Below are 15,090 nucleotides of genomic sequence, written 5' to 3'. Positions count from 1 at the left end.
AAAAATTGTGCGATATAATGCTTTTATGACATTGTAATATTCATATTATTATCATATCATGTGCCGCCACTTTATGATTTTGCGAAGCTTTGCATAAATATCTTGACGATATGAAAAAAATAATTGTTAGAATAAAATCGAAGAAGGAAAAGAATTAGATAATCCATATATATCTCTAATTCTACCTTAAATCTCAAAAGGTATAATTAACTTTATAAACATGTTTGTGAATGCAAGATAAAACCGGTTTATAATGCGTTATTGTTCTATGATTGATATATGAGACACACATATTCAGACTCTTCGATTTTATATGCTGCTGTGTCTAATCATACATTGGAGTACGCTCCTTCGTCGTTGTCATGCGCGATAATAATTTCTCGTACTTCATCCACTTTATAACCGGCTGCCATCGCATCGGATAAGAGCTCATCACATCTCTAGGAACTAACACAATCCGACTAACCAAACGATCGAGGCGAACTATAATATTCGCAAAGGTGAAGGAGTCGGAAAGAGAGATATGGATGGAAGGAGGACGACGCGCTGAAGGAATCTTTAGCCCAGCGTGAGGAATGGAGCCCCGTTGTATGGAAGACTAGTGATTTTGTTGTTCTACTTTCGATGTAACAAGGAATCACTAATCATCCTACAAAGGCGTTCAAGAACTTCGCCTCTGCCTGAGAGACCTGCTTTCGGAACTAACACCATTCCCGCTGCGCTCCGTTTGCTCATCGACGCGCCGTAATTTCGCGCTAATAAACAGTAACACTTTCTTCAACAATGTGATTGTAATCATCAAGTAATTGCAGCCAGATAACGGTTGTAGCATTTATTCATATTCGAGCCATCTTGGATTCCTGATAACTCCTTGTAACCCGATTTCATTTTTGATGCATACTAATACAATTAAGGCTTTGTGCGCTATTGTCATTGCGATTTATTCCAAATATGTTTATAGTGTCGTTCAAGTACCATATAAATTAAGGCTTTTTATATCGACGATTATTTAATCTTATTTACGTAACATGAGATGCTTGGATTCTTGTCATTCTGCGTTTTGTTCCCTATAAATCATTTTTACAAAATAGTTTAACGAAAGGAGAAAAATTCTCGTTAGGAGAGAAATTAAAATGTAAGAAAATATGCTATTATTGTTTTAACTTCATTCATGTCATTATTGTCTTAACTTTCATCTTTCTTGGCTGTTTTCCTCAATTCTAATTGTTATTGGCCTTCGACTGAACGAAAACTCCGTTAATCTTTCTGTTCCAGCGTACACGAGAATGCAGATCATTACTAAGCGTGGTGAGGGATGCATTTGGGGAAGAGGGGAGCCAAAGATGCGCTTTTATAACTTTTTTTTTAGAAATATTTCTTGGGCAAACACATACAAATGCTGAAAGTGGAACCTGAAACAAGTACATTTGACATGCACCTGCAGAAACGCGCGCAAGAAACTGGGATACTTCCGGCAAAGTGTTGCGCATAGGGAGATAATCCATATAAATTACACTACATAAACACACACACACTTATATATATATATATATATATATATATATATATATATATATATACACACTACCCGCGAATTACCCTCTCCCAGGAAGATAAACGCTTGTGGTCGATGCTAACGTGACCTTTGACGTGGCAATCCTTTTCAAGGATGGTAGTCGCCCATTGCAGCCTGCAGAGTAAATCGATTCACAAATCGAGTACCGTTAACGTTTTCGATGTCGGCCTTTCTTTAGTATAGAATTCTCTTATTTGTATCGTGTCGGCGAGACACACATACTGTCGATGTGACAGGGGGGGGGGGTTTCAAACTGGCGAGCAACCGCACCATGTTCCCCGATGTTAGCATTCCCAAGAAAACATATTTTAATGGAAATCCAAAGAATGATCCATTTTTTTTGTACCGTCAAGTGCGCGCTATTTCGCAGGCAACCATCGTGTATCTTCTTCTTTTTCTTTTTTTTTCTTTTTTTTTTGGTTATTCTTTTCTCTTTCGCCCGACGAAAAATCAATGTATTTTAATTTCGAATTATACAGATTGTACCAACGAACAATCGAGACGCTGGCGCGAGACAGCCAATTTGAAACCGTTAGACGTGACTCTCTTGAACATCGAGACTTGACAACGCACACTTTTCCCATTGCGTTTTTTTCCAGCTTTTTGATGAATTCTTTACAAATTCTAATACTATGGAAATAAGAATAAATGCGCATAGAATGAATGCGAGGGCAACAGTGTCGAAGGAACGGAGAGGTCGAGCGAGAGAGAGAGAAAGATAGATTTTACTAGGTAAACGCAGGAAAAGAACTGACAAAGTGTATTCGCAAAAACAAACTGTACATAAGACCCACTAATGACTCTTTCCCTTCCTTAATTGCCGCATATATATGCGTTTCTGCTGTTGCATTATTATTGTAGTTATCATTAATTATTATTACTATATAATTATTGATAAGAGTACTTTTGCGTTACTATATCCTACCCTAAATCTGTATTAATCACACCCTTTATCCCCTAGCAGACGCGTAAGCATTCTTAGCGCTATAATGGATAGAAATATTTAGGCTTAATGAAGAGACATAAGTTTAAGGGGGCACCATCGGCGAAGAGCGAACCGTTACCGAACGCGATTGGGTTTAGAAATGATAAAGACGAAACTGAAATCTGCTACGAAATCCGTCATAGTAGTGATGTAATATTTTGGTGAACCATTACTGTTCCATGTGTTCTTTGACGAGTGTGAATGAAACATATTTTCCAGTTCTTTTTTTTTCCATTCGCCGTGCAGTTATTTTTTTATATTATATTGTACAGGATCTTGCGAGAAACGTGCGAATTCGTGTGAATCAACGTAGATTGGTCTTAAAACTGTGACGCTGTTGCCACTTCTATATATATATTTCAGCAGATTGTCCGTTACAATCACCCTCGTCGATGTGCAAAATCCTTACGCTGAAATCCCGATACGAAGGGGTGCGATCGCGAATATTATAAAGATAACGGCCGGATTCGGCATACAACATGATCTCTGTAAATATGTACCTCTACTATATAGCCACCACCTTGAAACATGACTGCTCGAACGGATGTATCTTTTTGACAAATAGCGGCCGTGTTGATGATTTTCCAAGTGCAATTAAAAACGATTGTACTGAAAGAAAGCATTATTTAGCCATCAAAAGTCATTCGAGCGATCGTAATCGCGAAAGCTCCGCCCCGGACAGTCGGATTTAATACTCGAGCGAGTACGCCCGGACATGGCTAAGTAATGTCGCTTTTGAACCCGTTGGAGGGTTGAATATTGTCATGATGTATGCCGGGCTACATTAAAGCCAGAGTACAACCTTTTTGACGGATATGAAAAAACACAAAGGAAGAAGTATGGTCAATGTAATAATATATTCTAATCGCCGTTTCCACTTGTCCCGCGTACCGATGGTCAGCCCCGAGTTAACTCGTAATATCCTTTCCTCTTTCTCTCTCTCCTCCAGCCCCCTGGAAAGTACATTTAGTCTGGTCAGTAGACGTCACCCCTATCAGGGTGCCTACAAAGGGCATTTTTAAGCATCTTGACCATGGACCGGTGTCCATTATACAGCGTACCGACCAGTAGGCAGTATAGGTGACGCATTCGCAGTCTGTTACACTTTCGGTGTCGCCGCGCGCGGATTTGCATATGTACACAAAGGGCTCGAGCAATGATACGCTCGGCATGAAATGTCAAGTGAAATCACGATCCGTATGTAAATTTGCGTGTGCGATGGACTTTACAGAGAGTTAGCGATCTCCCGTTATTCTCGCAACAAGATTCCGGCCGACTGTTCACAGAGGAACGAGCGCGATTGTCTGTGACGAGATTCCCCTAATTCTTTTTTTCTTCTTTTCCTTTTGTAAATTGTTTTTCGGTTCTGTTACCATCGTATATCATTGTTCAAATTCGAGAGAGTAACACAGCGCCGAGAAAAAATGTCCTCGCGTGACGCTCACGTTACGCCAGATACGTGTTTTGTATATTAATTTTTTCGATTATTTCTTGAAGCTAGAGATCGAGTAATATTATTTCAACGTCGGAGGAAATGTCACGACTGCCGATCTATGTGAACAGTTTGGAACAGTTCCGCGGGAATCGTCTCGGCCCGCCGAGGTCCGCGTGGCAAAGGCGCAAAAGGGATCGCGGTTTCTCTCGTTTGAACAGGCGTGCGAATGAGACCGCAAATGAATCAAAACTATACCGCGCGCAGCTTCGTCCGCGTGTTATGCATTTTTCGTCTAACACACAAACACACACACACACACACACGTACATACACTTGTTAACTGTAACCCATTTCACTACGACGAGGCACATGAGCACGCGCGAATGAGTGACAGTGCGTGAGGATGCGTGTATAGACGCGTGTGCTTGTCCGAGTGCGTGTGTGCATGGGGAAAATATCGACGCCAGATATATATAAACCGGTTTGTTACAACTGGACTTTTGGTATTACGAGAGGATTGAAAGAGATGCATGATCACAAAAGTGGAAGAGAGAGAGAGAGAGAGAGCGCTATACACTCGTACGTATCACGATTACGTGTACTGTATAAGGTAAACAGTTTACAATTATTTGTAACGAATACTTTTTATTTGTCAAATAAAAGTTAGTACAAAGGAGAAGCCGCCGCGTTGGACATTTTTATCCCGTCAAGTCAGCCGTCAAATCGGGCGGATTAAATCTGCCGCTACTTCTTGCGATATTACGATTTAATCAGTGTGAATAATTAATAATTCTTCGAAAAAAAACTTAAGTTTTAAAGTTTTTTGCAAATAAAAAGAACTTATTATAATTAAAGTTGAAATTAAAAGGTATGATAAAATGGTTTGCGCGTGGAACTTGTATAGGTATCTAGATATTTAAATGTTCGAAACTCATTAAGTCATTAAACATGACACGTTTTCAAAAAGAGTGATAGCCGTACATGGTCCAATTACTTAGCAGAAAATTAGTCGATTTCTTATTGGAATCACGATAAATGTATAAAATGCTTTGGACTTGTATAGGTATGTTTAGACTCTTGATTATAGAGCGAGTTCTCGTCACACACTTGTCGCACTTTTATATAGAGGGTAATTGTTTTCCAATTACTTACCAGAAAAGAAAACTAGTCGAATGTAACGAATCCTAAATTATAGAGCGCCTAGCGATACTCGAGTAAATAATTTGCGACTTTCGCGAGTGGACAATCAAAATAGAGTGGACATTCAGGTATGAGCTATTACTGGGACCTTAATGCTATTCCATCGAATTTACTTAGGTATATTGGTAGAAAATTGAATGACACGCAGCCATCGAGCCGGAAATGAAGAGTAGCCGCCGGTCGAAGAAATTACAGTACGCGTCCGACAATATATCTAAGTCATTCGGTCCCTCTGGCATGTGCCAGTTTGTTTTTCATAAGGCATTAACGCGGTAGCTTCGGGAAACATGAAGACATCCAAATTCGACAATTTAAAACATAGTGAGACATTAATTATTTAAATTTATTAATTTCCATGCTTATTAATATCTGTCAGTACCGATATGGTAATTATTTATCTCTTCTGCGTGTAAACAAGTCAATATCCTGCCTATATCGTGTTAGGATATCGCAAATGCCTGGCGTACGGGGTGAAAAAATACCTGAGGTGGTTTCACGTCTTTTACGAGAATACAAGTCTGCACGGTTTTCGCTACATAACTTTAAACGGATCGTCGATAATCGAAAATGTTTTTTGGTTCGTGGTGAGGATCTCCGTGATTCACAAGAGCCCAAGAAACGAGGTCAGTAATATCTATCCAGGAAATGCAATTTATTTTTTATATTCGACAGATTTGCAAATCGTCAATCGTGTTCTGCGTTATACTGATGCTGCGCTTGTGGGCAAATTATTCGAACAATCCCATAGTGACGACCATTTACACGTCGAATTCGATATGGGACGTGTCTTTTCCGGCCGTCACTATATGCAACAATAATAAGGTTTACCGTCCACACGCCAACGATATTGCCGAGTATTTGTAAGGCATTAATAAGTCTATTAATACGTTGAGTTGGGGTGCGAAGGGTTTGTTGGGTTTCTATGAAATCTTGTGCTAAATAAAATTGGAAAATCTAAATTTCTTGGGGGAAAAAAGGTAATTAAAAATTTCCGTCTAAATGAAAGGAAAGTATATTGAAACACGGAAATTTTATTTCATCTACTTTTTGCTAAAAGTTTTGCTTTCAATCATATTTGATAAAATACGACAAATTTTCCGCACCCGTCTAATCAGTGTCGATCTATGTGCGAAAATCAGTTTGATTAATTTCGGGTCGGCGAAGTTGAATCTCCATGCCCGATATTACGTCCCGATTCTGCGCGATTCGATAGATACTCGAACGGATTCACCGCAGAGGACAGCGACAAATTTTTTTCATCTCTAACGAAGCTGATACGACCCGATAAAATTTCGATGGACAACGTGACCGCGAGACAGCTCCTCGATAATTTCGATTTGACGGTCGAAGCGCTCATGGAGAAGGTAAAAAATGATTAATGATTAATCTGTGTTTCGACGGGAAATTTTATTCAGACGACGAAAAACAATTCGAGAACCCTTAATTGATCATGTTGCTCGCAGTTGATGCAGCCTTGCAGCGCGTTGCTTTTGAGATGTGCCTGGATCGGTAAGATTCACGATTGCGACAAGATCTTCAAAACGGTCAAGTCCAAGGAGGGTTTCTGTTGCGCTTTCAATTCTCACTACGACCTAAATGTCAAACAAACGTAATTCCCACGGATATATATTATGCCAAGTTGGTGCAAAAGGTTCGTCATGCTTGATAAAGTTGCAGACAAGTTTCAACACGATCATCGTTTTATCTCAGTTTCATCCAGAAGAACAGTTCTTCGTTTCTAGTTTCTATCTTCAGAAAACTCTCTACTTATTTGAACTTTATTTCATACAAAGCATAATAGAAAAAAAAAAACGACGAATCTTCGGCACTAACCCGATGCAGGGCTCTCGTTCGACAATTAGACGCGTTATTTTACGCTTTCGTAAATATCCTGCCAGGTCCAACGACACGCGCTCCAATTCCACCGACTTCCACGTCACCTCTGACGATCTGCCGGGTGTGCGCAAAATTCTGGTAATAACGTCCGATGTTCTTGCCTTAACCCTTCGTAGTCACACTGGGTCAATTTGACCCGCGCTCATTAGGTAGAGACAATCATGTATTCGTTCACGATTTTTTTTCAACATGTTGCAATTTGATTTCTCACAAAACCGCAGTTGTTTTATATTCTAGAATGTTCAAGGTATGTTCCAGAATTATTTGAATCCGATCGGACCGATACCATTAAAATGGCAACCATTCAAAATCGAGACTGGGTCAATATGACTTAGTATGACTAGAATTCTAGAGAAGTGTGACTACGAAGGGTTAATTTCGACTGTGTTCTGGGATTGGGCACACGGGTGAATCTTAATTCTCTTTGCATGCAGAACGCGCCCGGGAGCGGCCGCGACGTGGGACTCGCGGTCGCCCTGAACATCGAGCCCAATATGTACAAGGCTACTTCGCGCCCTTACGTAGGGGCCTCCGTAATGATACACGACCCGATCGATTTTCCTGATATCGGTGCACACGTCGCGTCCGTGCCACCCGGTCACGTCCTGGCGGTATCCGTTACCGGCACGTCCATTAGAAGCATGGAAAGTTTGCGGAACATCCCCCTAGAGAAACGTATGTGCTACTTCGACAACGAGGTAAAACTACGTGCCGCCCTGTGCGGCTTTGGTTTCGGCGTTGTTTTAGCGGGAGAACATTTGCAAACGCTCGCGCGATTTCTTTCGCGAAATTCCATATTTCACGTAATCGTAATGAATACACCTGCAGAAATCGGGCGAGGTTCGCTACAGTTATCAATCGTGCCTATCGGAGTGTAAAGCCGACCAAATACATCATCTGTGCGGCTGCTTGCCGTTTTATTACCCGGAGGCGCGTGAGTGTGCACAAGATTATAAATTATTTAGTTAAACAAACCTTTGAACCGTAACATACACAGGTGCTGTATTCTTCAATTTTAATTTTATAACTTTACATCTGAGGGATATTTTGGAAATGCATTAATACTATAATTGGTGATGCAATTAATATGATATAATAATACTACAATAAAGTAAAATACAATTAAATATGAGATACATAACGCTATGATCTTCAATGTGCCGACAGATAAGGGGAAAAGGACATGTTACTTGTCTGACATAAATTGCCTTTTGAGGATCCGAAGTAAGAAAACGATTTTATACATATTAATCATACTTTATCAGATATATCGCTTATCTGGTTGTATGTACACAGTGCGATTTTCTAAAATTCAGAATTAATACCAGGTCACCCGAAGATGAGAACTTGTAGGAAGAATTGCCTGCCTCAGTGCACCGATATGATGTATCAGATCAATCCGGAAGATATTAAAATGGAAGACGTGGGATTCGACTCTGATCTAACGTGAGTCTACTCGTCTTTATTGAAAAAAATGTTAGCTTTTTCCTCGTGACGTACGACTGCTCATATATTATTTTCACGAACGCGCAATAAGTGCGTCTCATTATACTTTTGCAGACACGGCTTCGATATAAACAATGTGTCCTTCGTATATGTATTTTTCGGCGATATATCGTACGTCGAGTACCGCAAGGAGAGCATCATTAGCTGGGATTCATTACTCGGTGGGTTCGACGCTGATTAACCGGCGAGAGAGAATTTGCTTATATTCGAACTCGATCGCGATTTAATTTGATATCAGCTTCTAAACTAACGAAGTCGCGCGAATTGTTTCAGCATCCTTTGGCGGTATCTTCGGTCTCTGCCTCGGTGGTTCCGTGATGAGTGTAATAGAGCTGGTTTATCTTCTGGCCAGACAGCTCTGTAGAAGACAACCCCGCAAAATCCTGGAACAATCGCGTACAAAATTGCCGCCAGCGTCGGAGGTGTTTCTGTCGATCCCCGTTAGAGACTTTAGAGAGAAAGTTCAGCAGCTGAAACCGCGAGATCGTCAGAAATCGGATGACAAGCCTGTTCTTGTCACATGGTATCAACCGCCTCTTCACCATCGTAAAACGATGAATCTCGCCAATGTGTATCACGTTAAACACGTTAAATTTTAAAGCACGGTCTACTTTAATCGAGTCGATATTTATGATGAAGCTATAAAGATTGCTGAAAGACTTTCTAATAATTAAAAAATGAAAGACATGCGCGTTCGTGAATAATGTTTACGATTACTTATTATTAAAAAATAACTGTTTACGATTATTTATTACTGTAAAGAATAACTGACTTTCGTAACTTTGCGTGATTATTGTATCGTGTCTTTAATACGGATAATGCTATAATACAAATATTTCACATCTCGCTTTCCCTCCGGGTTGTTGGTGAAAGTAAGCGATCGGTCCTCTCTTGGCGTATTTTCTCTTCAAAATGTGCTCCGGAAGTAATAGTCGTTTCAAATGTACAAAAAAGCACGGACTCAGCATACAATAGAGAATGAAATTCGTCGAACTCGCTAGTGCGTTGAGAAGAGTCGCCCACATACGGAAGCTGCGAAAATACACAATGGAGTGAATAAATTATTGGAAAAATGTAAGAATGCACGGCTTGACATATATTCCAATTTGCATTGAATTTAATTATATGAAGTGGCTTCCGTTTGAAAGAAACTCACTATCTTCTATAATTCCGCCGTAATCTCGATTTACATTTAAAATGCCTTCAAAAGTAGAAAGCTCGAATGTCGCATATTTTTCTTTTTTTACTTTTAATGACAAAAATTATATTTCTAACCACGTATCTCTTTTAACAGCGATGTTTTTCACGAGAAAAGCGTTTTTTTTTCCACGCGGAAACGCAATTGTCACCTCGCCTGCATAGCGCATTCACCACTCACCTTTCCATGAAATCCTCGTGAACTTTGGAGGGATCACCGCCGTAAAGCAGAGACACGGCGCTGCGACGCGACGCCAAATGAGTTGGCAGCTCGCCCACGAGGAACAGAAATACGATGCCGACCAGCATGATCGTCAGCCGGGCTTGATCCTGACAGATGGCAAATCAAGCGGTAAAATGAGGCAAAGCGAGAGACATTTTTTACGCGTATTGCTTGGAAATATTTCACGTAGCGCTGGGCTAACTCTAATTAATGAAGGAAAACATAAAAATTCCAATTATAATAATTAACAGGGGTGGAAAATTCGAGGAGGAAAAACGCGAGCTATCCACTACCGCGATAAGTGAATCAAAGTCATTCGGATACGCTATTCGAGGCGGTAATAGAAGCGCGGTTGTCTACGCAGCAAGCGACGACAAAGTTTTAATAATTGCGCTCGCAAAGACAGCGATGTTATCATCGATTTTCGAGGAAAACTTTTCCAATTACGCGGGACAACAATGACTCGCGCGAGACTCTGTTTCCGGATACCACTCGGTTCTCGGATGAGTTTCATGCAAATCGCGTACCGAGACGTTCTAAAGTGTTGGAGTACAACAGCCCGCTCATTCAAGGTTCAGGAGCAGGATAGAATCCTCTGAAGTGGCGTAGCGCGAGTTCAGAACTGATTACGAGTTCTATAGTCCACGATCGAGAGGATGTGCTGTCCGACCTGTCCGAAGGCGTGTTTTTAGGTCGGAACTACGTACGGAACGCGGTTCGCACGTTTCGCCTTTTTCAGGACTGGCCACGTAACGTGGTATCACACTGACATAGTTACCCGCAGGCGATTCCCTTCGCGTATGTTTCTGCGCTTCAGCAGCATCTCTCGCTGCTTGAGGGCCCTTCTCACGGAGTACAACATAATAGCGTTCGCGATGAGCAGAAATGCGGCCGGTATCAGGCCGAATATTATGAATTGAAGCCAATTCTGAAGATTGTACGCCCTGCAAAGACCATCCCGACGTTATTTGGAGTTTGGTCCAGGCTTTCGGGAAAAATTGAATTTGTGAGAAGAATAACGGAAATAGCGTTGTTCGGGAAATACGGGGGAGGGAATATTAATGCGAGACTCCGCGGAGAGTTAGGGGTGGCTGAGAATATTTTAGGAATAAATTGAATGTGGGAATTAAGAAATTGGGTACAGGCACTAGCGGACACACCTGCTTTTCGCGATTATTATTATTACTTTATTCTCATCGTTTCTTACCGCGAGTGAAAGAAGTTGGTCGTCACCAGATCGCCACGCTCGTTGTACGTGTACATGAAGCAGTATGGTATATTGATCAAAATGGCGAAGCAGGTGGCGAAGGTCATCAGCCTGCGTGCTACCGACTGCCTGCAGAATCTCGGTTTTTTACATCGCGACATGCTGTAGGAATCGGATTTCGTTAAATTGTTTCGGCCCGTCAAGAATATCGTCTTCTTTCGTCGATAAATCGCATACAGCTCAAATCTCTATAAGTCTTTATCTGCGGCTCCAACAGAGTGATCTATAATTTCTGTGTCTTTACCTACAGACTATTATCAGTCTATCGATGCTCACGCCTAGCGCGGCCCAGACTGTGATGTTCGAGGTAATTGAACCGATCGGGAAGTGAACGAACGCGTCGAATTCCAGCCATCCTCTGTAGCAACGAAAAATGCCTCTGGCCAGACTGGAGAAGACGAGCAGGACACAGGTAATCAGATCCGAACTCGCGAGCACTGGGTAAAAATAATGCGTGAACTTTTGATGCAATTAATGTTAGCACAATTAATATTACTTAGAATATATCTTAAGCTCTCAAGCGTATTGGACAATTCGGATTATCTGTAAATCCTCGCTGGCGACCAGTTCGGTTCGCATAATTGTCATCAAGAGCGATTACGCGGGATTCTCTCTGCGAGCGCATAACAATAATAAATCATCTTCGGCAGATGCAGGTGAATTCCGCATGTTAATTCATAGCCGATTCCGGCCTCTCCACCGACCTAGTAAATATGTATACGTCGACGATTTCAAGTATGTCTTCGATTTCAAGTGGACCGCGAGGATCAGGGAGTTGCCGATTATTCCGAGTGCGGAAACTACGGGAATGACCACGGTATATCCGATAATGCTCCACATACTCGGCTCGATCGTCCACAGCCCGTGATTGTATCGGTCGGGGTATCTCGAGGATCTCGTTCTGGAATTAAATCGTCGTCAGTCTCGAATATTCTGAGAGCGCTTTACATCGCGGGCTTACAGCAGTCGCGGGCTTATAACTTTCACCATGGGCCACTCACCGTTTGCACATCACGATCATATTGTACAGTTCGGTGATATTCGAGTACACGCCGGATCTCATCGCACTATACATTTCGTGTTGGTGCACTTGCGACGAGAGATCTCGACCCATTTCCTCTTTAGAGGGGGGGAGCGATCTCTACTCTATTCTTGAGAATATCGCTTCAGTTCTGCAAGCTGGCGAAAAGCGTGGCATTACCGTTAGGCTAGATTTTTTCAAGTCATTCACAAGTTGTCATAGTTGAATCGAAGCTTAACGAACATCGGAGCACGATGAAGGGAATTTATGAAGGGCAGCTCAGAGTCACCGTCATTAGAAATTTCGACGAAAGTTACCGATTAATATTTCCGTCGGTGCAAAGCGCGAAGTACTTTCTCAGTGCTTTTGCTCTGCACTTTTCTCAGAAGTGATTACTGAGAGTGATTTTTGAAAGTAATTTGCAAGCTCGGAACTGATATAAAATACACGAATCGCTTGGCGGAGAAATTCACGGTTAACAATTGCAACGCGTTAAATCGCCAATTTACGCGAACGAATCGCGTGGCTGCCGAAAATGGGACTCTTTAAACGAATTCCAACGAGAGAGAGAGAGAGAGAGAGAGAGAGAGAGAGAGAGAGAGAGAGAGAGAGAGAGAGAGAGAGAGAGGTATTCGCACCGCAAATGCAATTTCCATCTCAAAGTGTTATCGACGCTCGTTCCCCGCGGAAAAACGTGACTGCAGGGAAAAACGTGAATAAAAGGTCACGTATCCTCTAAACGCACGAAAGGTGTTTTAAATGTTTCGCAAACTACTTTATCCCTGCCATTTGATATTTTACGCGACGTCAATTATAAACACGGCATTTTTATTTGTTCGAAACCCGGGTTATGAGACGCTTGTCCGTATGCTACTTAATGCAGATTGTACCTTAAACGCCAGTAATCAGCGAATAGTGCAGCTCGGCTTTATCGAGAGATTGCACTGTTTGACCTATTCGGGTCTACCTCTAAATTGGCTCGAAAACGCAGCCTTGATGTCAGACGATCTCGCCGCCCGACAGTAACGATAACTCTCGCGAGTTACGACAAACGAGAGACGCCTTTGACGTGCAAATTGTTAGCTTCCATTAAGTGACCGCGTCAACGTCCGCGATGGAATCCCGTTTACGAAGCTGGCAAACAATAATGAATTTTTCGACGGAAAACTATCGCACCGGTAAACAGACGGATCTGATTCGTCTTCAGGCGAGCCAAAATTCAATTTTAATCGCGCGCGATTCGACTAAATCCGTCGGGGAATCCTTTAAGGATTCGCGACGCGGTCGTTATACTGAAATATAATATCATCGAAATTCCGCGGCGATACGAGTTTTCCCGTATTCTGGTGGGGCTTGTTCCCGATAATACCCCGATAATGGGTACGCAAATAGTGCGTACGTGGAATGATACGGCATCGCTGTGCCAGGCCGCTGCGATCGATTGAGCATTCGCTGATATCTTGCGCGCGGGACGGACATTTCCCCAACGAATCTCAAATTGCGCGTCTATCTCGAGCTGCAGACCGCGAGTAAACGCGAACGAATAACTTTTGCTTCGACGGATAAGTTCGCCACTCGTTGAAAGCGAACTGTTTGTTCACGTTCGTTCGCACTCGCTCGCTCGGTTTGGGCCCTTAGCGACGAGCTGGGGCCATTTTTATCTCCGCAATTAAGACGTTATCGTTACGATTACTGGCGAGATGATGGCGAAATATATATGTTATTACGAGAAGAGAAGCATCGGACGACGGACAGTTCGGTTTTGTGACTGATGTATCCATGGAAACCGCGATAGCGTTATCGATCGTACGGTCGCGACCACTTTTCGGTCACCCTTGCGACATTAAATTAATGATGTCAAAAATTTAGAACTCGTTCTTCATGACGCTTTGCGAATATTTTAACGTCGTGCCGAGGCACGACGACCTGTTAGATTTGGGATATAACAGACTCTAAAATTTATCCGCCATCGCTATGCCCGCGGCAGCAAATAACGTTATTAATTTTCATTTGCATTACTGCCCTTTTGAAACGACAACATTGAACAACGCGTCATCAAACAAATAACGGACTTATCTATAACGAGTTTGTGACGTTGGATACCTCTCACGCGCAATGCAATAGGCCGCAAAGTATTTTTGCGCACACAATGCTAAATTTGTTATATTCCTTTGATGCATGACATTCGTTTATTATCGGTTCGTTTCGCGAAACAAATGATCCGTGCGATTCGCTCGATTCGCGATCGGCTCGCATTTACCAAGGGAACAATTACGAATCAATCGGTTTTTCTTCGGCGCACAAACAAGATCATTTCGCGTACAAATCGCTGATCGCCTCCCTGTGGGAGACGTATAGATTCTCGCTACAAGTGCGTTCTACTAGAACAACGACGCAATAGTTCAAGGATATAAACAACCGTTGTTTATCTATTAGAATTTATTTCAAAATGATATACTTGACATGGTGGTGTCATTATGTGTAAGTAAATTCTTTTCATTAAAGATGAGCGTATGTCCTCCGAGAAAAGAATTGGTGATTTTGGAAGAGAAGATTTTATTGCGCTTTTTAACGAAAAAGTATGTAAAGAGGAGGAAGTTGGAGAACGTTTGTAGGTATCCGAGAGCACACGAGAGAGATTCGGTTAGTGGATAAGCGGATGCTGGAGTTACTTCAGACGGAATTGTTGGAATTCACGGTGTCGCCTCTCTCAAAGCAGCGCACGGTTGATAAACGGCTCGGGAATCTAAAATTTCGAAATGTCAAGACATGACACGCAATAAT

General features: G+C 41.9%; 3 protein-coding genes across 9 annotated transcripts in view; 2 read left to right on the top strand and 1 right to left on the bottom strand.

Annotated features, from left to right (window-relative positions):
* Hnrnp-k (Heterogeneous nuclear ribonucleoprotein K) overlaps positions 1-4,675 on the top strand; it is an 85,047-nt gene extending 80,372 nt beyond the window's left edge. For all 7 annotated transcript variants that reach the window (XM_077410465.1, XM_077410447.1, XM_077410484.1 and 4 more), the window contains one exon: positions 1,276-4,675. In XM_077410465.1, the coding sequence (XP_077266591.1) occupies positions 1,276-1,303 (28 nt within the window). In that variant the 3' untranslated portion in view covers positions 1,304-4,675. The remainder of the gene's footprint in view (positions 1-1,275) is intronic.
* Positions 4,676-5,288: 613 nt separating this feature from the next.
* Positions 5,289-9,409, top strand: LOC143900256 (sodium channel protein Nach). Its single transcript, XM_077411385.1, has 11 exons — positions 5,289-5,780; positions 5,869-6,056; positions 6,410-6,560; positions 6,660-6,805; positions 7,095-7,170; positions 7,527-7,790; positions 7,921-8,026; positions 8,260-8,316; positions 8,421-8,538; positions 8,653-8,759; positions 8,872-9,409. Exons 2-11 carry the CDS (start codon positions 5,905-5,907, stop codon positions 9,195-9,197), a joined length of 1,503 nt encoding a protein of 500 aa, XP_077267511.1. The 5' UTR covers positions 5,289-5,780; positions 5,869-5,904; the 3' UTR covers positions 9,198-9,409.
* A 1-nt stretch (position 9,410) lies between these two features.
* On the bottom strand, positions 9,411-13,285 carry LOC143900262 (uncharacterized). Its single transcript, XM_077411398.1, has 8 exons — positions 13,197-13,285; positions 12,287-12,464; positions 11,990-12,186; positions 11,530-11,722; positions 11,226-11,387; positions 10,797-10,962; positions 9,977-10,125; positions 9,411-9,630 (listed from the first exon to the last, which is right to left on the bottom strand). The coding sequence occupies exons 2-8, from the start codon at positions 12,397-12,399 to the stop codon at positions 9,420-9,422; spliced, it is 1,191 nt and encodes a 396-aa protein (XP_077267524.1). The 5' UTR covers positions 12,400-12,464; positions 13,197-13,285; the 3' UTR covers positions 9,411-9,419.
* Positions 13,286-15,090: the final 1,805 nt, after the last annotated feature.

Source organism: Temnothorax americanus, unplaced genomic scaffold (genome assembly GCF_048541705.1).
Source record: "Temnothorax americanus isolate GAGA-0224 unplaced genomic scaffold, ASM4854170v1 Scaffold10, whole genome shotgun sequence".
Lineage (NCBI taxonomy): Eukaryota > Metazoa > Arthropoda > Insecta > Hymenoptera > Formicidae > Temnothorax > Temnothorax americanus.
The sequence above is the reverse complement of the archived record's forward strand: the minus strand, read 5'-3'. Positions and strand labels throughout refer to the sequence as shown.

What these genes read in the sequence shown, in the direction of transcription:
- LOC143900262 (XM_077411398.1), bottom strand. Translation starts at nt 12,399, where the DNA reads ATGGGTCGAGATCTCTCGTCGCAAGTGCACCAACACGAAATGTATAGT. An exon ending in AGACTGATAATAGTCTGTAG is followed by an intron (nt 11,388 to 11,529) that starts GTAAAGACACAG and finishes CGATTCCTACAG; the next exon opens with CATGTCGCGATGTAAAAAAC. An exon ending in ACCAACTTCTTTCACTCGCG is followed by an intron (nt 10,963 to 11,225) that starts GTAAGAAACGAT and finishes TGGTCTTTGCAG; the next exon opens with GGCGTACAATCTTCAGAATT.
- LOC143900256 (XM_077411385.1), top strand. Translation starts at nt 5,905, where the DNA reads ATGCTGCGCTTGTGGGCAAATTATTCGAACAATCCCATAGTGACGACC. An exon ending in TGTGCTACTTCGACAACGAG is followed by an intron (nt 7,791 to 7,920) that starts GTAAAACTACGT and finishes ATACACCTGCAG; the next exon opens with AAATCGGGCGAGGTTCGCTA. An exon ending in TTGCCTTTTGAGGATCCGAA is followed by an intron (nt 8,317 to 8,420) that starts GTAAGAAAACGA and finishes AATTAATACCAG; the next exon opens with GTCACCCGAAGATGAGAACT.